At 38.2% G+C, this 22,988-nt stretch overlaps 1 protein-coding gene across 6 annotated transcripts in view; it reads right to left on the bottom strand.

Annotated features, from left to right (window-relative positions):
• Nucleotides 1–8,437: 8,437 nt before the first annotated feature.
• HS3ST5 (heparan sulfate-glucosamine 3-sulfotransferase 5) overlaps nt 8,438–22,988 on the bottom strand; it is a 190,784-nt gene continuing 176,233 nt past the window's right edge. For all 6 annotated transcript variants that reach the window (XM_088161894.1, XM_014879255.2, XM_088161895.1 and 3 more), the window contains 2 exons: nt 14,754–14,892; nt 8,438–10,189 (listed from right to left, as the gene is read on the bottom strand). In XM_088161894.1, the coding sequence (XP_088018020.1) occupies nt 9,259–10,189; nt 14,754–14,860 (1,038 nt within the window). In that variant the 5' untranslated portion in view covers nt 14,861–14,892 and the 3' untranslated portion in view covers nt 8,438–9,258. The remainder of the gene's footprint in view (nt 10,190–14,753; nt 14,893–22,988) is intronic.

Here is a 22,988-nt window from a genome sequence, read left to right as displayed (position 1 = left end):
CTTCCTTGTAAGGCACGCATTAACTGTACCTGAGTAAAATTCATGTAGGTCAGGAATCACAGCTTTCCCATCCCTGTTTTATAATAGCTCAAAATGTGTGGGGACATCTTCCTTCACTTGAAACCTTGATCTGACAATGGAAAAAAGCTCCTTTTTAAGTGGTTAATTTCTCCTGTGCTTTGATTAGGAGGGCAATAAACTTTGTCAGTCATGCTCATAGTACCTTTGGCTTGAAATACAGAAGTGAGTTTTCTGCTTCTCTGGAAATTTGGTATCTCATCCAGCAAGAAACTGAGCAAAAGGGCAAGATTTCTTTCATGTGAGAAGTCTTAGCAAGTCCATAACTACAGCTTTACCCAGCACACAAAAGTCACAGAGTCCCTTCTGTACTGCAAAGCCAGGACAATATATGTGAACAAACAAACTCTGATCAAAGCAAGAGATTTTTTTAAACAGCCTTAAAGTGAGACAGAAAAGACTCATGCCAGTGTCTGTCTCCCAGGTGTATATGAAAGACTTAGAATAAGGCTTGCTCTACATGCACATATACAGAAAGGTTATGCAGCAAGGGAGAGACTGCCTTATATCCTTAAGAAGAAGATGAGAGCAGTCCCCCCAGGAATCACAGTTCTTTACTGAGCAATGGGCCAAAGTGCATCAGCAAACAAGCCTGCTTTGCTCTTGATCTCCCACCTCTGCAGATTTTGGTTCTGCAGGAAAATCAAGCCTCTCTGCTAGCTGGGAAGTGTAGACCAACCCACAGAGCTGCACTGGGGCTGCTTCTTGGCTCAGGAGCTTCCCTGCTTTCATCTGTTTGGTACAAGTCAGCACCATCTACAATCACCCACACAGAGACACTGGATTAGTCATTGTTCTGGATTTGTGCTTCCTTTCTGTAGAGATGACGGGGAGTGTAATGGTGTGGGACCTGGAGAGGAAAGGTGATGGGATAGATTAGGCAGAGGAGGAGGAGAATGGCTGCACACGTGCTCCCACAGGTGCTGTGTTGGTTCCCCAGGGAGGTTTCTGTTGACTATCTGTCAATACTCAGGGCATGGCAGCTCAACACCAAGGACTTTTTCCAATCTAAGTGCAAGGAGAAAATTTGCTGGGGTATGCTGGATATACTAAGACCCAAATTAGTACAGAAAAAGTATATTCACTACAAAGCCTTGGCCTGCCTTTCAGAGCATGTTATTTTGAACAATGGCTCCAGCCGCTGTCATGGTTCTCTCTTTTCCATACCTGAAACTTTCTTCAGGAAACAGGATCACAAAATTTACTTTAACAGGGCTATTTCCTACTGATTTGACTATACATGTGGCAGATGTGGTCTCTTAAATTAAAGACAGTGGAGATTTATTTTTGTGAGGTCTGATTCTGTCCTGGGTTTGACTCTCATTTATGTGAGAGAAAATTAGCTCCTTCTAGGTTCTCAGAATGCACTTACAAAAAGCTGCAGCAGAAAAACTGGAATTAATTGAATACCAAGTGCTGCTAAACCTTCAGCTTGATTACACACAGAGCTGTACAAGTTAAAAGGATATCAGAGCTGTTGAATTGTAACTATTAAAGTAACATAAGGGAAATGAAATGAGATCTCCAGTGTTATTTAAAAGAAACCTAATGCTGTTTTCATAATGCATTATTAGATATGACAATTGCTTGGTGGCTAATAGAGCAATTCCAGCACCCAAGCTCTTGACCAAACTAGTTAGAGTGTTTAGGTTTCCCTATGCCATGTGAGCACCTACAATGTAATTCCACCCTGTAATTCACTATTCAGAGATGAAATATTGCAGAGGACCTGGTCTCATCTCTGTGCAGGAAACAGTGGCAGTGTTGGTTTCTCTGTGCAGGCCTAGATGGTTTTAAGTTGGCTGCTAACTTGCAGACCTAGAGCATGGTTTCACATGTGGAATTTGCAGGTTGTAGGGTGTCACTCCAAGACATTTGGGGTAAGTGTGGATCGTTTGTGCAATGTCTAAACTTTTTAACCATCTCACAGATTGTGTAACACAGGAATAGATGTTAGGTTATTTCTACCATGAGTAAGTACAGTGTATAGTGCCTTCTAAATGCCTTCAGCAGCCAATATAACCAATCAATCATGCCAGATATATGAGTAGAGCCTCTTACCTCTCCAAGACTTTGTGGCATTCATCCATTAGGCTTCCTGAGGAGGCTGTACAAGATCAGCTGGTGTTAAGCATGCTTTAGCAAAGAGTCATAGTACACAACTTTGATTTGCCACTGTTTTGTCTTTGTTTCACAAAATTCCTACCTTACATTTGAGTTTCTTCAGCTTAGGGAAATTTGAATGCTTGTCTCCTGTGTTCAAAGAATATCCTAATTATGGTGTGAGCAGAAACAGCCTTTAGGTGTAACTCAGTGCACTTTGGGCTTACCACTTAGGAATATCCAGGAAAAGAAGGTACCTACCATTTTGGTCTATTCCTGTGATTATTTTTACTATTTGCTATGGCAACATAAAAATGCATTGCCACAATTTTTATTTATCAAGTAACTTAGTATTTTATGCAATTGCTATTCTAATCCACTAAGATGGATTAAAAATAGAAATCTGAATATTTTAGGTAGCTCCAAGCCTTGAGAAGATGTCTGCATAGTTATATTCTGGATTTCTTTTAATATCTAAGTGTCAAAAGTGAAAACGAACATGACAGCTATGAAATACTCAACTGCAACCTTCAATTGTCAACATTTTAAAATAAAGCTTGTGTGGCTTTGCAAAGGAAATTTTTGCTGGATGTTGAATATAAATCAACCTGTATAACTAGCTCTGCTTTATCCCCTTTTGTTATCAGTGGATAGAATGGCTGGCCACTGTGCCAGGGCAGATCACTTGCATAAAGGTGGCAACTTTAGAGCCCAGGACAGAAATATAGTCAGACTTTTTACCTAATTAGCACTGAGTGGATGTTCCTTCTCCATTTAATTCTCGGGGCACTTCAGAGCAAATTGATTGAAATGAGCCTGAAGGTGTAAGAGTAGTTGCCATTGTATGGGATATGCATTGCTAATTACTACTGGTGGAAATGATAATTACTTGTGACTACGTCTTGGAAGACTAGCTTTACCATTCACTTCTAAAAAGGGAAAAAAAAAAAAAGAATTGTTATTTCCTTCATCTCCTTGGTGCAGGCTGGCAGTTTCAATGCATACCAAATGTGGAGTTTTTAAGACAAATGATGGTTTCGCTTCACCAGCCTTATAGGTTTGCAAGACACTGTGCTGTTGCACAGCCATCCAAAGTAAAAAGGCATTTTCTTCTGTTCTTATAAAACTGCATTGCTAGTGGAGTTTTACTGAGGAGCTTGCAACAACTGGAGCAATTTTCTGGAGATGAAGTTAGTAACACTGCTGCTTTTAGTTCCACGTCTTATGAAATGTGTGTAACTTTTCTTCATATAGTAGGGAATTGTAAATTAATTCTTATATCTCCATGGGTTTGAAATGGAAACGAAGCCTTCACAGTTCAATGAAGTGGAAAGTCTTTCATCAGAAGAAAATCAGCCAAGGAATTGGATGGCAAAGACCTCATACATCACAAAACAGTTGTTTGCAATTAAGGCCAAGAGTAAGATGTGCATTATTCTGTCATGTTTCCTTTTGTCTATTTAATCAGCCTGAGGCATAACATCAGATGGCTTGAAGTAGCATTGTTTCCTTGTCATATCCTATGTTTTGCTGTATATTATGTGTACTGTGTATGTACTGTATCAAAGGACTACAATCTGTTCAAAATATAGATGTTTCATATCCTGATCAATAATCAGGACACTTTGACAGAAGCATTAACATTCTCAAGTAGTGAACACTGCTGCTGAGGGAAAATTATTTTTTGGTTGTTAGAGAATAATGTAGGACTCATAAGGACATCAGCAGAGTCAAATTCCTTGTACCACAGCCCTTCTCTGTGGTCACAGTGGCAAAGGCAAGGACAGCCTGTGCTGATATTTCTCCTTCTGTCTCACAAGACATGCATTTCAAGGAGAGCTGTGGATCACTGTGCACTATGAGAAAAAGCTTTGAAACTAACAAGAAGTTGAATGGAGTCAAAGCTGAACTGAAAAGAGTCCAGTAGCTTGGTCACCATCAGCTCCTAAAGTCATGCCATTATACTGCCAATTTTAATAAGAATCTCAGAACAGCAGGTAATCTTATTTACCATATGCTAATCACGGTGCAGCAGATGGATGATAGCATTCTAGTCTTTTCTATGCTTTCCTTGCACTTGTCAATTCAAGCCCTGGGAAAAAGGCTGGTATCCAGATTGATAACACATGGATGTTCTCTAAGGGCTTGACTCTTTCATAAGTGCACTATTGCCGAAAGGACTGAAAGTTCTTTCTTTTAAATAAATGCAGTTGGGATAGTTGGTGGTCCTGAAGACAGTTTATTATGTCTGTCTCAAAGTTGTCAGAAGGAAAGCCAGTCTTTAAAGAACAAATTTGCCAGAGCTGATCAGCTGGTAGAAGAGTGCTGTGGAATATCAGGTGTAAAGTATCTCCTCAAAGAAGCTCATAAACAAAGGAAAAATCCATTTATAGGTATTGATGATGGTTGTCCTGGCACATCCCTGTTTCACTAACATGCATAAGTCTTCAGTAACAAAAGTACATCTTTACAATGCAATCTGAGACTCATTGGATCTATATTATTGAATACTAACGTGAAATTTAACATTATTTATTCTGCTTTACAGTCTTGCAAATCTGAGGACCAAGCCTGGTCAGGGATCTTCAATAAGTACAAAGTAGTGTGGCAAGTATTTTTTCAAGAAACTAATTAGACAATCCATAGCATTTTCAAAGTGAGTTAGGAAGGAAGATAAAACTTCTGCTACCATATCTTTATACTAATTATCAGATTTTAAAGGTACTACCCTAATTTCTCGGATTCACTTTGCACATCTATTCTAGCAAAATAACATGAGAGGGCTTAGACAACTGCTTGTGAACATCTCTTCAGTGGGTTCAAGGTGTTTCAGGCGAAGTACAAAAAAGAGGAAGGCACCCCGTGCTGTTACATCTGAAGTCTATCCTCTCCCACTAGAGACATCCAATGACTGCCAACCACTGGAACACAGGAATGTCTTCGTGTTTTCTTTGTTTTATTGTCCTGCATGAAGCATTAACTAGGGGCCACTTCTAGTGACAGATCCTGATTTGAAAAGATGTGTGCTCTGATCTAGAACAGTTTTAGTGACATTACTCATCTTTTTAAACAGATTAGTCTTCTGCCAGCCTGGCAAGCTCCACGTGGAAGGGGCAGGTAATCATGGGAGTCAGTGCAGAGGAGTGGGAAAGAGCACATTGTATGAGGACAGAGACTGAGTCCTTGACAGGCGTGATCTGGGTTGACTTAAATGGCCATGGGATTGTAGAGCCCTTCTAAGTACCTGGTTTCTAAAGTAATTTTTACACAGGAAAGAAATAGCATTTTACCCCATTTTAAATGAAAGCAAAGATACCATTCCCTGTAATATTCAATTCCTGACCTCCACTTCATGAAGAAGGGTCCTTTGTAGTCTTCTCAGTCTGTACTAAAACCAGCAGCACTGATCTGTAAGACTGTCATTAATAAAAGAGCTCTCCTATCACAGGGTTCCAGTAAGTTGAACAGGCTTCCAGCATGAGTTAGATCACTATCCAGGGAGTAAATATGTGCCCTGTGTTGCTTCCATACCCTGGGTTTAACAGTGGCTGGACTGGCTTGTGACACTGGGGTTCCACTTTCTCTATAATCTGTACAACACTGAAACAATGGGAAGTACTTAACAAGAACTAAATGGTATAGAGTGACTTTTTCACAGGATCACAGCATGGCTGAGGTTGGAAGAGAAATCCAACACCTACTGCTCAGAGACACACAAAACCAGTTGCCCAGGACAATGTGTAAATAGTTTTTAAATATCTCCAATGATAGAAAATCTGTAACTTCTCTGGGCAACATATGCCAGTGCTTTACCTTCACAGTAAAAAAGGGTTTCCTGATCTTCAGATGGTGGTCCTGTGTTTTTAGCTTGTGGCCATTGCCTTTTAAAAATCTTGGACTATTATAATGAAACATGTTGCCAAAAATGGCATGCCTGTTTTCTTCTTAGAGACTGCAAAAAAAAGGAAAAATCCACTAACATAATGGGTAACATAGGGTATATGCATTTCCATCACACCTATTCCACTTTCCTGAAGAAAATGCAGCATAGTGGGTTAATGGTAAATGAATCTCCAGTCTCCAAATATCAGTCCTTTATTTACTTGTGTATTAATTTCTGAAAATACAATTTCCAATTAATCTCTGAAAATCCTTTATACTGCAAATTGTTGTCCTAGGTATTTTAAATAGCAGCTGGGAAAATCTGATAAAAATACTCAGAAATATTAGCTGTTTTAATCTAAACATTTACGAGAGTTGTGAGTCTGTAATTTTTGAGTACAGAAAATAGGCAAGATGCAATGTCTTTAGAGAACCTAAATGCCACAAGTTAACAGCTGCAACTTCATATAGCTGTGCATCACTCTGAAATCATAATCTCAAGCTAAGAATGTTCTTCTCAGTCTGAGCACTCATGATCAATTTGAATAGAAATGATTAACTCAAGATTTGGGAAGCAAAGCTAAAAGGTTGAAGTGAATTATTCAGAAATTTCTCCTGAAGAGGAAAATACCATAAGGTCAGGACTTCACAAATTGGTTATGAACACTGAGGCAAAATCCCCATTAACCTAGGAGAATGCTTTGGGTGATGTGTTGTATCTCTGTATTATGAATCAGTTTTGAAATTTTCTCTTCACTGGGTTATGTCATATAGACTTGACAACATTGCATTGAAGGCTTAGTGAAAGTGAGTCAGTCTCCTGCTCTTTTAGTCTTCTTAATATACATTACAATGCCTTTGAACCCTCTTTCCTCTCTTGCTGTTCCTGACTATTCTGTGCATTTTTGAACCAGATTTGTCTAAGATATAGCCTAAATTTATCCACGTCTCTCTAAAATTGCAAATGATACGCTGGAGTTAAGCCAGCTGACTTTAACAGGAATGTGTGTAGTCGTGCCTGGTAGATCACAGTCTCTGTGGCTCTTCTGATCAAATGCAGAGAGATATTAATTTCAAATGCATATCGTGTGCTTGGAGGTAACTCTGACCTAACTAATTTGTCCCTTTCATTGAAAGTACATCTCAGCCTTCAGTTAGTTTGTAGCCAAGACTCTATGAAGTATCACCCAAAGTATCACCCAAAGCTGTCTGGAATCTGTCTTCCCACCTGAATACCATGAAAAGGTTAAATTGGATAAAAACTCCCTGTTGAACACTATTAGGTAAGTTAAATATCTGTCTTTTTGTCTGGAAGTAGGCAAGATAAATGGCTCTTTTACAGAAAAACAGTGAGTTGTATTGTAGCTACTGCAGAGAATTTCACATATGCTCTGCCGTGTTGTGCTGGCACGGCTCCGATGCAGCATGAAGAAAGGGCACATTGCTCACAGTGTTAGCACATATGATTAAAGATACAGCAAGACAAGAAACATTCTCTCTCAGAAGAGTTTTAAAAACCACTTATTTAGAAAAACCAATGCTTCCAAATCACTGAACAAAATAAACAGCCCATGGGGAACACTTGATCTTATTATAATCTGAACTACCAGCCACTCTGCTGCCACAGCCCAGAATATTCAGATGTTCTGGACACCTTCCAAAATTTCTGTCTCCATCAGTCTCTAGATTGTGGTTTTAAAGTGGTTGGGTTTTTTTTTTTACTTCACTTCTTTCTTTTTTTTTCCTTGTTTTAAAAACTTTTTCATTTGCTTTCGTTTTTTTTTTTTTCTTATGAACCTTTAAGAGCTATGCAACGTATAATGCATGAAAATATGAATTTCCTGAACTAATTTCTTGTCACTTATTGAATGGAGACATGAGCTATATATGTTTATCCGAGCAGTAACAATACTGTGATTGTTTTCTTCAGAGCAGATGCATCCATTACCAAATGAAAGCAAAGGTATCATATTTTCTATGACTTCTGAAGCATCACCACCTTTTGGTGATGAAATCACCAAGACTTTTCTTCTAATTTTTTTAATCTCTCTGTTTTTTTTTTGTTTTAACGAGGGGGTCTGTTTTTTTGATATACCTGGTTACAGTAGGCTTTCACGGTAATACTTTAGCCTCACGGGCAACTGCACTGATTTTAGCAAAGTGCCACAACACAACAACAATGTTCTTTGAGGTGAGCATTACACCAGATTCCTAGAAGGATGAGTGTTTTAATAAGCCCTGCTTCACCACATGTATCAGTTCTGTCTACTGTCTATAAACCAAGCTCACCTGAGGAAATCTCTCTCACACATACATATGATCTGTCTAAGCTAAGGGACCACACTGACACACATCAAGCAGAGGTGAAAAGCCATTGCACATATAGGTAATTTTAATCCATTCCATTTTTAAATACCACAATAAATTTAATTTTCACAATAAATTAAATAGCCATATTCAGTTTACAAAATAGAATTACTTAGTGTGAAACCAGTATTTACAAACATTGTACACTATATACACCATGTTTAGCTTTGTTGACACACAAGTATAGAAGAAAAAATTATTTGACCTTTTCTTGACACATGATTGACATGCTACAAGTGACACTATGGTCCATACAATAAAACAATAGTGCAAACTCACCACAGGAACTCTAAAACAATGTAATTTGTATGAGATAAGATATTCATTTAAAATAATAAGAAAATAGTACTATTCACTCTCATTGTAAAAATTCAGCACTGTGTTTAAAGTGTCAGTATTCCTTTAGCAATACACATACCAAATATAGCCTCAAGATTATGCTTTCTCACAGCTTTACAGACTTTTGACAAGAATTTTTATGGCATAAAGTAATGTTCTGCTTAGATCAATAAGTATGTCACATAAACACTTCACTAAGCGAGAGGAACACTGACCCTTTTAACAGTGTCTGACTTTGTTTCCCTAAATACCTCCTTTCCCTTTATTATTATATCTTAAAAGATGCAACTATATTGACAGTAAATTTATGTTAGTTACTACTCTGTAGAAAAAATCGATCCCACCATATATTTGGTCACACACTGCATTATGTACACGTATGCATGAAAAAGTTACTTTGCTAGCCGTATCTATGAAAAGTGCATATTTCAGCAGAGACATCCTATTGCATGCCTCAGGTGCAACAGAAAGTGTTGTATGAAGTTTAGCTTAGGGCCAGTTAAATGTCCTCCCCGTGATCTGGTAAAATTTTTGATTAAAAGGGTGGAAGAACTTGCGCAATTTGGTAATGACAGAGGTATCCACCTCTGGATGGATGCGTCCCTTGCTACCCGCCAGGCACTTGTTAAAGACAATGTTAAATCGCAAGCAGTAAAACCCTCTGGTGGCATTGAAGTATAAATTGTACTGACTTATCCTCGGAGGAAGATTTAGGAACTTCTCAACCAACTGGAGTTCTGGCAGCGGTTCTGTGATGAGCCGGTCCCCATCCACGATATGAAACTGCTCGATTGGGAAGTATTTTAACCACCTCTCCAGATGTTTTGTGTAGATGCTGGTTCTCACTGCCTTATACTTAGTGTTCACTTCGCAGGTATTAGGATCAATAGCCAGCTTCTCAAATTTGTAGTAAGTTTTGTTCTTTCTTTCCTTGCCTTCCAGCACCTGAGTGTAATCAGAAATAGCTCTTGTGGTAGGTTCCCTGACAATGATCAATAATTTGATAGATGAGTTCATTTTGTAAATCCTTTCAGGTACTTCCTCGGTGATAAAATACGCTGGGCTTTTCTCAATTGTTATTTGATGAGGGTAAGAAAAAGGCATTTTTTTCCGGTACCACTCAATCCCCTTGGCATAGTTTTCATCATTGTCAAAGAAGTGAATCTCTTGAGAAGCTTTGACCACTGCAGGGTGAAGGTTCAGCATCTCCAGTAGTGCTCGGGTGCCTCCTTTCCGCACCCCAATGATAATGGCCTTGGGAAGCTGCTGAACCAGATTGTGCAGTCGAATTTGTTCCTTGGTGGCATTGCCCTTTCGAAATTCATGGAGCAGACCTCGCTTGAACTGCAGGGCTCGCAGCGGGATTTCGTCCTGGCCGCGGGGTCCAAAACGACCATCGATGGGGCAGAGGGGCTGCAGTCTGCAAGTAAAATAAGAGGTACTTGTAAAAAGAAGATACCTCAAAACACAAGTTTTATGTATAAGGGAATCATGCTCTTGGGAACATTTTCGAATGTAATGTGATGTGCCCATCTTTCAGCTTTTATTTTATTCTGTCAGTGGTTAAATAATTTGCAGTTTTTTATTATTAATCTGTTTTTTTGCTCTGATTTAGCTGGGAAATTCCTAACTTGACTCGTCTGCCCTTTTTCAGCATAGGAACTATAACTGTTCTTGGGTCTCCTTGAACCTTGCCTAAATTTCCACATTCCTCATTATTTTGTGATGGGTTTGGCAGTTCTTAAGGCATTCTGAGATGAATTATATTTGGACATTTTGATCTGAAAATCCAGTTCATTTAAGTAATCTCTTTCCCACACTTTAAGTATTCTAGCCTGAAGTCTTTCCTGTGCTTTCCATTGTGTTGATCCAGAGATGGCTTTTTTAGTGAAGAGGAGGAAAAGAAGAAAACCAGCTTTCTAAGCATCACCTTTCAATATTTATCCTCCTCTTTACAATATGCCCAGTGTTTCTCTGCCAGCCAGAACCAGAAAGGCCAAGGTTTTGATTCAGATAAGATTAGCAAGGTACAAAAAGAATGGCAAGAAGAGTTTTTAAAAATGCATTTATTACATTGTTACATCAATGATTTTCTTATAATCGCTCCTGTATCCTCCCACTGAACCTTACTTTGTGGTTTATTATTTCTTCCTTAGCAGCTGCATTTTTGTACTATTCTTTTGTATTCGGCTACAATTATTTCCCCTCTTTTCCACTTTCTAATTCTTCATTCTTGTATCTGATACCACTGGATCCAAGAAGTAGTTCAGTAAAAAAAATGTTAAAACTTTACTTCTACAGAACCTTGAATAAACTCTCATCTCCGCTCTCAAACAAGCACTTTGGACATTATACAGGCCAATATTTCACTGAAGATTAAATTGGTGTGTACAGAGAGCTTCCAAGGCCCTACAAAAATATTATTACTAATTTTGTGGAGCCATGCTCTCCAAAATTAAGGATATGTAAGAACAAAGGTTGTCTAGGCAATTTTAGTGTGAGCTTGCTGTGCACATGTATTATGATACAGTTCTTAAATTACACAGCCACATGCTATTATTTTTCACAGGACCCCTGCCTTAGCCAGTATACCAGATGGGCAATGCTCATTAATAGCTGTTTAGGTATTCAGTATTTATTCTAGTTTCTCAGCATGTGGTCCCTCACTCATTTACTATATGTTATTCAAACCCTGCTTTCAGGACATAATTATTTATTTCTTTGTTGGTTTTCCATCCATCACTGCTTGTTGGGGTCTCTAATTTGACACTGATTCTAGGACAATGGATGGTTGGGACAAAACAAGTTTGATCTCCCTGGCTGACCTGTTAGCTGTTTCCTTGATTATCCAGATACTGAGAGATATAGCCTGTCCAGACAGAGCTGAAGAAACAATCCATATGACATTGCTGGGTTCACATGAGCTCTAGCTAAATCCTGCAGACTAATTAGAAAGTGTGATGAAAAATGAGTTATTTCTTTTCTCAATTTTCTAGCTTCTTCCATCCCTTTGCTCTCTGCCATATACTGAAAAAGCCTGACTTGGTGACAAAGATTGAATCATTGAAATGCTGATGCAAACCTGGCCATATTAAAAAAAAATAAAAAATAAAAAAAAGAAATGTCTTAGCAATGCTACGGTTTGGTCAGACTGTGGTGTGGCTAGTGAGAATCTTAATGGATCAGCAAGGTGGTAGTTAAAAGTATAAGAAACAGAAGCTACAATTGCTCTCTCTGTTCTCTTCCCTCTCCTTCTGCGTATTTGTTATTTGTTTTCAAGCAAAGAGGATTCCACAACAGCAGTTCCAGACCCATCTCAACTAATTTTATCTCTTGCTCAAAAAGACAGTTAGCACTGCCTTCAGTGTAACACAACAGCTTGTCAAACAGGGTGGTTTCCTTTGAAAATAAATAAATACTCAAGATATCCTCTAGCCTAAGGGAAAAGATTGGATGTTGTTAAAAGTCCTTCCTCAGCCTTATATTTCAGGTTTTCTTTTACTCTTTCCCCCTGATTGTACTCTCTAAACAATAAAAAAGTAACTTTTAAAACATCTTGGCAGTGGTGAGTAAAGGGCAAATCCTCATAGTTTAATCCAAGATGTAACTATTTACTCTTATGTTACAACAAACTAATATTCTTGATTGTCTGAGTCATTTTCTCAATAAATAACAGTTCTTTGCTAAGAGTATATGGCACTTATTATATCACTGAGTTGCTCTCCCAAAACAGGCAATTTCTCAAGCTGCTTCAGTAAAACTCTACAATTACTCTTCTTGAGAAAACCCGCCATAAAAGATTTTGTCTCCGGGAACTGAATTTCTGAAAAGTTTCCAAACAGCTGAAGTAGGTCTGGGCAATCTTAATGAGCTGTCTCACCTGATCTAGAATACTTGCTAATTTTCTTCCAGTGGATGTGTCACAGCAGCAAAAGATTATAAGCCTGGTTCCAGCAGGAATAGTTTGTAGCATGGAAATCAGGTGTGGAGGCTGCTGGTACTGACAATCAGGGAGTCAGGTAACTCAAAGGCTAATCCAGATATTCTCAAAATTGTTACAGAATCTATTTGAGCTTCCACATATGAGGCAGATCCATGCACTCAGGAGCTGAAGGAAGGTGGTCTCCCCTTGAGGGAAGAGCTCATCAGATTTTATGACTCAATGAATCAGATAAACTAGTGGTAATTTCCCTTTGGGCCTAAGGAAACTCAAGACACTGCCATTGGAGAGCCTAATCTGAAGCTATTAAACATGACCCATCTCCAGCTCTCTTGTTCAAATTAGATCAGCATAAATTAAGCATAAATGAATCTGGATTTCTTCCTGAAGAATTAGCTATTCCAAAGTCTGTTGAAGCCACTCAGCATCCTTTTACTGAGAGATTCAACAACGATGAGGCAGAAGAATATTTCCAGTTAATTCATCTGTGTCTTGTCCTTTCTAATACTTCTTTCTCTCTCTATTTCATAACAAGTCCATACACAGGACTGCTTTTTAGCAGTGTGGAATGCTTCACACTGGGTAAAGGAAAAGAACAAAACTGAGTTTTACTGCCATTGGCAACACTATGTATGAAACCAGCAGAATTCATTGCCACAGGAGGTCAGCGAGTCAAATACTGTGGCGAGATAATTTTATAGCCATCAGTAAATTCTGTAGATGTGCAAGCATAGATAATAGGAGAAGGTTAATTAGATTTCATGCCTCCTAGGATAAAATATACATTTGCAGGGACCAGTAAGGATTTCTGCCTCCATTTACAGAATTACATTAGTCTCAGTGAAATTTCTACTTCTGAAGCATCAGAGATGGTTTTCTCCACCAGGAGAAAGAAGATATAATTTCCAGGGCTTAATTTGCAATGTACTTGGTCCTAGCTAAATACATGGTCTCCTTGTCCTGGAGTGGATTTGAGGATTAGAAGAAGGCACACAGTGACCACCAAGAGAGCCCACTCTTACCTAGCAATGGATGGTAGGTAGCTTTCATTCTCCAAGCACTGCATAGTCATACAGCATTTTATAGCATTTTTTGAAACCAACTGATGTGTTGCATCATTTAAAAGAAGGACAAGAAGGACTAGAATACAGCTTTAACACTTGCAAACTGTCTACCAGCTTCTGGAAATCTTGTAGGTTTCATTCATTCATTCTTTTGACACAGCTTTTTTTTAAATTTTTTTTTTCTCCCAAATGTGTTGTGCCTTTGTGTAGCGCCTACCTACAATCCCAAGCCATTTCAAAGCTGGCAGGAACAGCAGTGTCAGTACAGGTAGCACTACTCTTGCACTGTCAGAAACCAGTCAAAACTCAGCCTGGTCAGAAGTGCCAAACACTCTTTGATTTTCTCTGCAGTGTTTTCTACTACTCTCCAGGAAATCATTTGCAGAGAAAACCCACTTATTTAGCACATTCAGCTACAGAAAATACCAGCTAATTAACATAGTTAAAATTCTCAAACCCTGAAGCAATCTTTCAAATGAAATAGTATTCAAAACTTGACGAGCTGCTCTGCAGGCTCATACTTAATTTTAACTACCACTGTAGCACATTAATTGCTTGCTCACAAATTTAGAAAAGGAGATGTATAAATACATCATAACTGTTTTGCTGAAACTAGAGGTCAACGCACAGATGTACACAGGCAAAATGAGCTACTGTAATGACATTTTTACTGGATGCTGGTTTATTTCTTCCCTGAAAACAAGTGCCAGTGTGCTCAGAATACAAATGGACAGACAGAAAAACTTTGACGGGGATGACTGTGACTATTTTCCTACTCTCTTCTCCAAAGGGTAGGAATAAATAATGAAAACCACTATTAAATTAATAGCCAGTCTTTCTGTCTTCCTATACGAGCAGACTCTAAATTAAAAAAAAAATCAAACTGAAAAACAAGGGATGAAAGAAATCAGACCCTTGAAGCAAAAACTCAGACAATCTTAGCCCATTCTAAATAAGTGAGCAACTATTTAATGACTTACCTATCCAAACTCCCAACTCTGGCAACTAGATATAGGAGACTTCCAATAGCAAGGCTGCCTAGCACAAAGAGCTTCTGTCTCAGCAACGCCTGCTGTTTGAATAGCATGGCCCTCCATCAATCTTCAGGACTTCTTCAGTCTGCAGAGAGAAGAACACATAAAACGCTCATCAGAAAGCAATAGAAAGGGTAATGTTTAATCAGATATTGCAGCTGATTAAGCCACACTTGCTGAATCTTCGTGAAACTGCAAAATAAGTAGTTAAACTTCTTTTGGTTTTTCTACTGTTTTTAAGTACCACATGGCAATGTATCTGGAGTGGAATGATAATTCTGGAAGTGACAGTTCAGCTGCATCCACCATCACCACCACCACCAGGGCTGTCAGAGAGTCACAGTGTAGGTCTTGAATGTAGAAGCTCATATTGTAATAGCATATCTTGTTAGGTAAATATGTTTAGATTTTAAGCCTTTCAGAATCAGACAGAGTTAGGTTTCAGCAGAGATTTAAATGCCCTGATGTCAAGTAAGGCTGCAGTAACCAGGAGTTAGGCTTGCAGGTCCTGAGTACAGTTTATGGAGGCATAAAGACAGAGTTTATTCTGTCTCTATGACTATTAGTCCGTATGCTGGAAAGAAATCTAAAAAAGATATTCTAATCCATGCCAGCAAGTCAATTATGATAGACTTGAGAAGCTGGTAGCTGGGGTGGGCACAATAATGATTTTTTAACATCAGTGTATTCTGTCAGCTGTGTCTGTGCTGGGCATCATTCTGGTCTGCTCTGTGGAGAATCACTTAAGCTGCTCACCTGCATGACACCAGCCTTGACTGTCACCACAAGACCTGATGGGACACAAACCATCATCCTTGAAACAAGCATGCTTACATCCTCAATTTTTGGCAATACCAAAACAAATATTTAAATTTCTTTTCCTGATGTGCATCTGAATCCCGTAGTTTAGCATTACTTCAAATACTATATTTATGAGGCAGTCAGGAATATAAAGACATGACCTTCTGCCAAGAGGATTTAACCAAGAGGTTCCTAGCCAAGGTAGAAAGAAAAGCTGAATAAAACTGTCTTTAGTTTGACTCCTTCTCAAACATTACATTTGTGTACTGGACTGCAGATCTCTTTAGGAGACTCCGACCTGGATTCCTAATACATTCTTAAATGAACTGAGGTGAAAGACCAGCTCCTTCTTTCAGAGCACAGTCAAGGATGACATGGTTCTTCATTCTGTACCAGTTCTGGGCTTTCTTGTAGATATGCAGGAGAATTAAGTTCCAGTCCTTTCACTGGCTCAGGAGGGGTAAAGCCATACTGTCTACCCACCTACCTAAAAGAATGCTTTCATCACCAAATGGATCCTCTTGATACAAAAATCATAAATATAAACTGTAATCACCTGAAATACTGATCCAAAGTCTCACTGCCTCTATCAGGGATTGTTTATTGTATTATGGAGTAGTTTGAAAAAAAACTTTTTCCAAATTTTGGCTGGACTTATTCTGAACAATTTTTGATGTCAAGTTTCTTAAGTTTTACTACAACAAAGCTTCTTTTGCAGAATGTTTTCTTCTTTTCCAGACTCAAGATTTGCATAAAGCAAGACTGAGATAGATTATAATAAGCAGAAAGCTATATACAGAGGCAGAATTTCTGGTGGGAGTGCAAGGTTTGACTGGCTACTGCTAAACACAGCCTGAAAACATTTCTTTGTCCTGCCCATGTTTTTAAATTTTTGGACCAGAAAGCCCTCTTAAGAATCCAGGATACAGTCAGGGAGATAATACAAGCTGGAAACCATTCCCAGCAGACAGCACTCATGTAGCCTGCCTGCCCCAGTGCTGGCTGTGTTTAAAGGTGCAGATGCAGGTCATTCCAAACTGGTTTTCTTCAAGTGTGGTTGAACAGCCATGCTGAAGCACATTTATTTTACTGCTATAGAGAAAGCTTTCTAATTTCAGCCCACCATCTCTTGATAAAAGAGCCATGCAATGCTGGTGGTCTGAGTCCGACCTGATCTCTAAAACACTTCCGGTGCAATAATAACAACTCCTTTTACAGCCAGGTCATAGCCCAGGATAACCTGTCATGCAGGATAGCTAATATACAGAATATATTGCTTTTTATGTAGGTAAAAGCAATTCTATAATAAGAATTCTTAGATAAGATCTTTATCGCAACAAGAATAATATAAAACACAGAATAAAAAGAGTTTGCAAGGTAAATACAGAGACAGAAGAAGTATTACCATCCTTTAAAAAATAAATGAGGAGCAGAGGTACAGAGAGATTAAGTGATTTGCTCAAGGTCACAGAGAAAACCTGTAACACCAGTGAGATTCAGTCTGAATCCCTTTCTAGTGCTTTAACTACATGGCAAACTTTTGTCTTTTTGTAATATATTTTTTTTTCTCCAGAAAAATCATGTATAAATGGGTAATCATATACATTGAGCAAGCAGAGAAAATATGTAGCCAAAGCTGAACTATCAAGAATGTACAGATGCTACACCTCTGTGTCAATATGTTACTGCTGATTACTCTTTTAACTACTTACAAAGATGAAAGAGAAGGACATGAAGAAGAGGATGAATTTTCATTGGTACCAGTTTTAAATCTTTCAGTGCTGCTCCCTCTAAATGAAAGTTTCACTTCAGTGCTGCAACGATTGGTTCTGAATTTTGTATCTCAGAAAACATGTACATATGTAGCTCTCTATACATTAAACTAAATTGCTTTCCTTGAGTTCTCCTTTATACAGGCTCTTGGATCTCACTCCAGTCTGCTTGCAAGCTTTAGTGAGGCTGTGGAGGTCACCAGGCCACTACAAAATCAAATTAATGACAATAGATTCCACAAGGCCTCATGACCTCAATATTAATGTTTGAAATAAGAGTCAATATAAAAAAACCCAACCAAACAAACCACAAAACAAACACAAACAAAGCAAATCTAGCAAATCAACCAAGCAAAAAGAGCTCAAACCCAAACCAGTTCCTGTTTTATGTTTGCATGTACCTAAGTACAGAAAACTTTTCCACAGAATGACAAGTATTAAGCAGCACTAGAAATGTAAAGATTACATTATTTATTCGTTTGTTTCAATTTTTTTTTAACTTTTAACATCTAATTTAAAGGCCATGGAAGGAGTTTTATTCCAGAGAGGTGGTTTCAATAAAGCTTTTCCTAGATGCTAATCCTTTCCTGGAAAAAAAAAAAAAACATAAAAAAATATTATCTTGACTCCAGAAAGGCTACACCTTGCAATGGATGTACTGAGACAGCTCTATGTGCCAGAGAAGACAATTGAAAAAACATTTCTATTTAAGACACAGAGTTAATACAACCAGAATGTGATTAAGGTGAAGGTCCCTAAGGCAAAAATGTTGCTGGAGACTAACATAGTAACACTTAAATGAAATGGAAAGGAGAAATGAAAAGGAAGAAATTAAAATTCTGGGACGCGTTCAGGTGCACAAAGTTTTCTGTAAGGAACACATACTTTTAAACTTTACAGGAAGCTGGAAGGCAAGATAAAATGTAATCCAAAGTGACAAGATTTTTAGCAGTTATTTGGGGCAAATAAAGGTGTTTTTTTAAAAAAATTTGTTCTCTTTTAGAGACAGGAGCTGAACTGTTGCAAAAGCTTCTGACCAGTGGGAGGAGGGTTGGGAAAAAGCTGCAGGCAGAACTTTCCCAGTAGCTCAATGCAGAATGTGGAACCTCCCACCCAAAGAGAGGATAGCACGCTGTTGCACAACTCCAGTGAGCTTACATTAGAAATATATGTCTTGGAAAATTTAGTTAAATATGCACACAAGAAAGTTCGTTCCTGGCCATCTGAGAAAGTCATAATGCACAAAGAGCAACACAAATTACTGAATGCATGATTTCTAGAAATGTGTGCAACATTATGTATATTTTAAAATATGATTTGTAAATTTTGTGTAAATTAAAAGTAAAATGTGCTTTGTGATTTCAGAGGTACATGTGATCTGAGTTGTTAGACTGACATGATACAGTTTGATAAAGAAACACGAGAAAGTAACCTTACCAATGTATTGATGTGAATGCCTCATTTAAACCCTTTCCCTACATTCCCATTTTGCTGATGAGAGGATTAGGGTTATTGAGTGAATTGCCAAGAGAAGACAGTACAACTATGTAGAACTCTGATGATAATACCAACTGAAAAATAGATGAGCAAGATGAAGGGATCATGGTTAAGGGCAGATAGTGGGTATGCCGGACAAATAATGTAAATTTTTTGTGTATTGTTGTAAAAATTAGTTTTTGGTTCAAGTTAGGTGAAAGCCAAATGAGTAGGAGAGAACAGGAAAAGAAGGATACTAGTAATGATGACGTTACTGATAAAAATCTGAATTGAGCAGAAGCACAGAAAAGAGACTCTGCTGCTATAATTGCTTATTCCAAATAAACAGACAACGAAACAAGAAGATCACCAGGAACTTGTTTGCAAATGATCAAAGGGAAATTTTTGGACACATGGAGTAGAGATGAGAAGTTGCTATACATAAATGAATAGCATGTGGTTGGTTATGGATGGAAGTATAAGAAAAAACAACAACAACATCTTTTCTTTTGGCAAACTGCAGAGATACAGTCTTGGTAGAGTGATGTGATTAATCAAAATAAAGTACAAACCAAAGGCAAATATGCACAAAGGAGGCTGAAAAAGTAATAAATAGGGGCTGGTTTTTATTAGTATTTATTTTTCGGCATGTTTCTTTTTTATTTTTCGCACCAGCAGGGGTCATCTGTTGACCAACAAATACTTGTTGTCATATACTGCAGAAAGATCTTTGAGTTTATACAGGATTTAAATACAGTGATAAGAAGCCAGTCAGGGAACTTATCACTGGTCATGTTTGCATTATGTTTCTTGAATGTTAACTACAGTTTCCTCCATTTTTCACTGTTACTAAAATTCATACAAATCAAGCACCTAGACCTTTTCTGGGGTATAAAATCATATGGTGTTTGGGAAAGGAAGGAATTAATGCCTCAAATTGTGTGCATTCTCATCAGCTCATGATTTTAGCCATGGTCTGCCTGGAATAGCCAGTCATGTTACTGCTCCTGCTTCTCCTCCAGTTCCTCCCCACTCCTTTTTCTGTCTCACTGCTGGGGAAGGTCTGGGCTAGTGGCAAGGAAAAGTTACAGTGCTGCTGTACTTTTTTCCCCAGTAGCCTGCGCTTCGCTGGTTTCCTTAATTGCAACAGAACTATTGCACCACGTGAACAGTATTAAAGAACTAGAATGCTCATGATAAAGCAGAACATGATTTTTCATTAGAGAGAGGATTTTTCATTCCTAATAGCATTGAATAGTCTAAGAAGAGACACAATTCTTCCTTTTTTTGACACAGTAAAATGAAATAGATAATGGGAACTGAAAGATTTGAAAATACCATAATTTTAGGGAATGATAAAGTGCAGAAAAGGAACTTGGATTTAAAAAAAATTCCTTAATGGTTCATATTTTAATATAAAAAAGAAATTTAATTCTCATGAGTAATTACAGTTCTCATTTTTTTCTCTGTAGCATAAGACTGAGATGGGACGAAGTATGATTAATGCACTGTTGCACAGTTCAGGTTTCAAAGGACAAAAAGAAGGAAATATAACATGGAAGAAGTTCACAGGTTCATGCAAGTGTCCCTGTGTACTAGACCTGTCCTTTTCTCCTCATGACTCGTATTGACTGAAAGAAAGAGTGGAGAAGAAAATGTCAGCAAATCTGATGGAAAACAATAAATAATGCAGATAAACTCCAACATAAAGATTTCCTATAGTGTTATGGAACAGCTGTGAAAATAACCTAAAAATACCCTCTTTTTTATCTGCTATTGCAAAGTTTTGAGATTTAGGACTGTCTTTAAGCTGCCCTTGAAGCCAATTCTTCGTGTAAGGAAGTGGTAAAAGCCTTTCTCCAGAAAAGCTGCTAGACTCTGAGACCACCCACAAAATCAGCATCTGTATGTGGTTACTAGATAAGAAAACATATGTTCATTTCTCAGAATTTAGCACACTATCAGTCCTGAAAGTATATTTGTGACTCATAATCCCTCATTGGGGTTTGTTTGGGTGGTACAGCCAGATATCTCTGTTCTCTCAAGTCTGTAGAGTGATAATTACTATTTATTTAGTCCACTGCCCACAGGATGCTTCACTCCAGACACACTGAAGACTCACCTACTCATAATTGTGCTATCTCTAGGAAGCTGCTCTGTCAAGTGACAACAGTACAGAAGGCCATAACCAGCTCTTTATCACATTCCATTCTCAGCCTGACCCTTCTTTTTTCTTTCTTTTTTTTTTTTTTTTTTCCATGATCTCACTGAAAGACATTGAGCAATATGGTGTTGGGAAGAGAGAAACAACTCAAAAGCTTGCTATTGACTTTGTGGTGCCCTGTGCCAAACAGATCTGCTGCCAGATTGTCAGAGTAGTTAGGAATCTCAGGCGCTTTGATGCCCTTGAGGTCTCAGGCACATCTGCTTAGGAAAACTGCCTTATTGCATCTGAGCCCTCGAGGCAGGCATTCTGCTGAATGATGACTGGCTTGCCATGATCCACCCTTAGCTACAGTGCTCCAGGAACATTTCCAAGCACATAGATCTTAATAGGATTTCATTAGTCCAAAATACAGATGCCTGTCTCCTTGCCAGCATCCTGAGTATATTACCCTACACTGCTCTTCGTAGAGTATGAGATTAATCTGATAGGGTTGGCCCTTTTCTGCGGGTTAATGGTACTTCTCCAGCTACTTCCCTCCTTTTCTTCTGAAATTATCACCTTCCTGAAATGATATCTTTCCTTGTCTGCTTCATTTCGCAGGAATGGTGGAGCTGATGACACTAAGATAGAAAACCTGTGGAAATGCAGCTATGGTTATAGAGAGATTATAATAGATACTAATTTCACAGCCTTTAAAAGACAATACCAGCCTTGTTTCTTCAAGTTGGCACTAAAACAACTGCAACCAAAAATAACAATAACACAGGAAAAAGAAGTTGAAGAAAAAATTCAGTGACATGGAAGAGGGAAGCAATAACTGCAAAAGTCAAAAGAGAAATCATAAAGGAAAGCCAATAAGTAACATCACGTTAGGAATAAGCAGTTTGCTTTTCGGCTCTGGGAAAGACTTAGAAAAGAAGATTATGAGTCTTTTGAGAAAAAGGTAAGCAGGTAGGTATCCAAATCTTTCTTATTTTGTCCTTCATTTAGGGTGCAGTCTTCATCATGAACAGTTTCACTGCATTGAGCAGGATAATAAGGCAGAGAGGTATGCCTTAATATGATTTAGTGTAAAATAAAGTTACCTTTTGTTACATACTAGTAATTTTAAAATGTTCTTTTCTGCTACTTAGAATCACGTCCATACTATTGCATCTTTTCTTTTCTTAGAAAATTTACCCTTTCCCAAATAATATCACATCTGAAATAAGACACATGAAAGGCTTTTTGAATGCTCCTTAATTAATTGAAGCTGGCAGATAATTTAAATTAAATTTCTCTTAGATATAAGGCTAAATCTATGTGGCCTTCTGCAGCATCTTGCAGCTCTGTTTTCTGATGACTTCCCTTCAGAAAAGTGGCAAAGCTGAACTAAATTCAGGACCTTAGTAGGAGCCAGAAGCATTGATGGAAAAACTAACAGCAAAAACTTAACTGAGCTGCAAATATACTTTGACGGTACACTGCATTTACAGTAAATCCATCTCAGTAGATTTTTGCTCCTGGCTTTTACCCCCTCATTGAGAAAAAATACCATTGTATGAGAGTACCCTCCATGCCTCTGCGCAGCTCCTATCTTTGTATAGTACACTTACTCATCTCTTTTCTCTTATCCAAACTCATATACTGAACTATCCCATTGCTGATGAATAGACTTCACACTGTCTAATATGGAGCACCTACATTTGTTCTGATTGGTAGCATCTTTGTCTTTTACTCAGACCCTTAATCTGAAACATGATCAGGCTTCTCCCTGTAATCTCATATGCAGGCTAAATTTCATGACTTTATCATAATTATCCCAAAGATTCAGTCCATTACACACCTATATAAGTCTAAGTTTTTCCCATGTGCTCCCTTCACCATTTTATCCCAACTACTGCAGTGGTCTTTCCTCTGCCCTTGAACAATGTAACTGTGCTTCACTCACATCCATTCTGAACAGTGCTGCAAAGGGCATTCTTC

The sequence above is a fragment of the Sturnus vulgaris genome, chromosome 3, assembly GCF_052056855.1.
Source record: "Sturnus vulgaris isolate bStuVul1 chromosome 3, bStuVul1.hap1, whole genome shotgun sequence".
Lineage (NCBI taxonomy): Eukaryota > Metazoa > Chordata > Aves > Passeriformes > Sturnidae > Sturnus > Sturnus vulgaris.
Note: the sequence above shows the minus strand (reverse complement) of the source record. Positions and strands in the feature narration are given on the sequence as shown.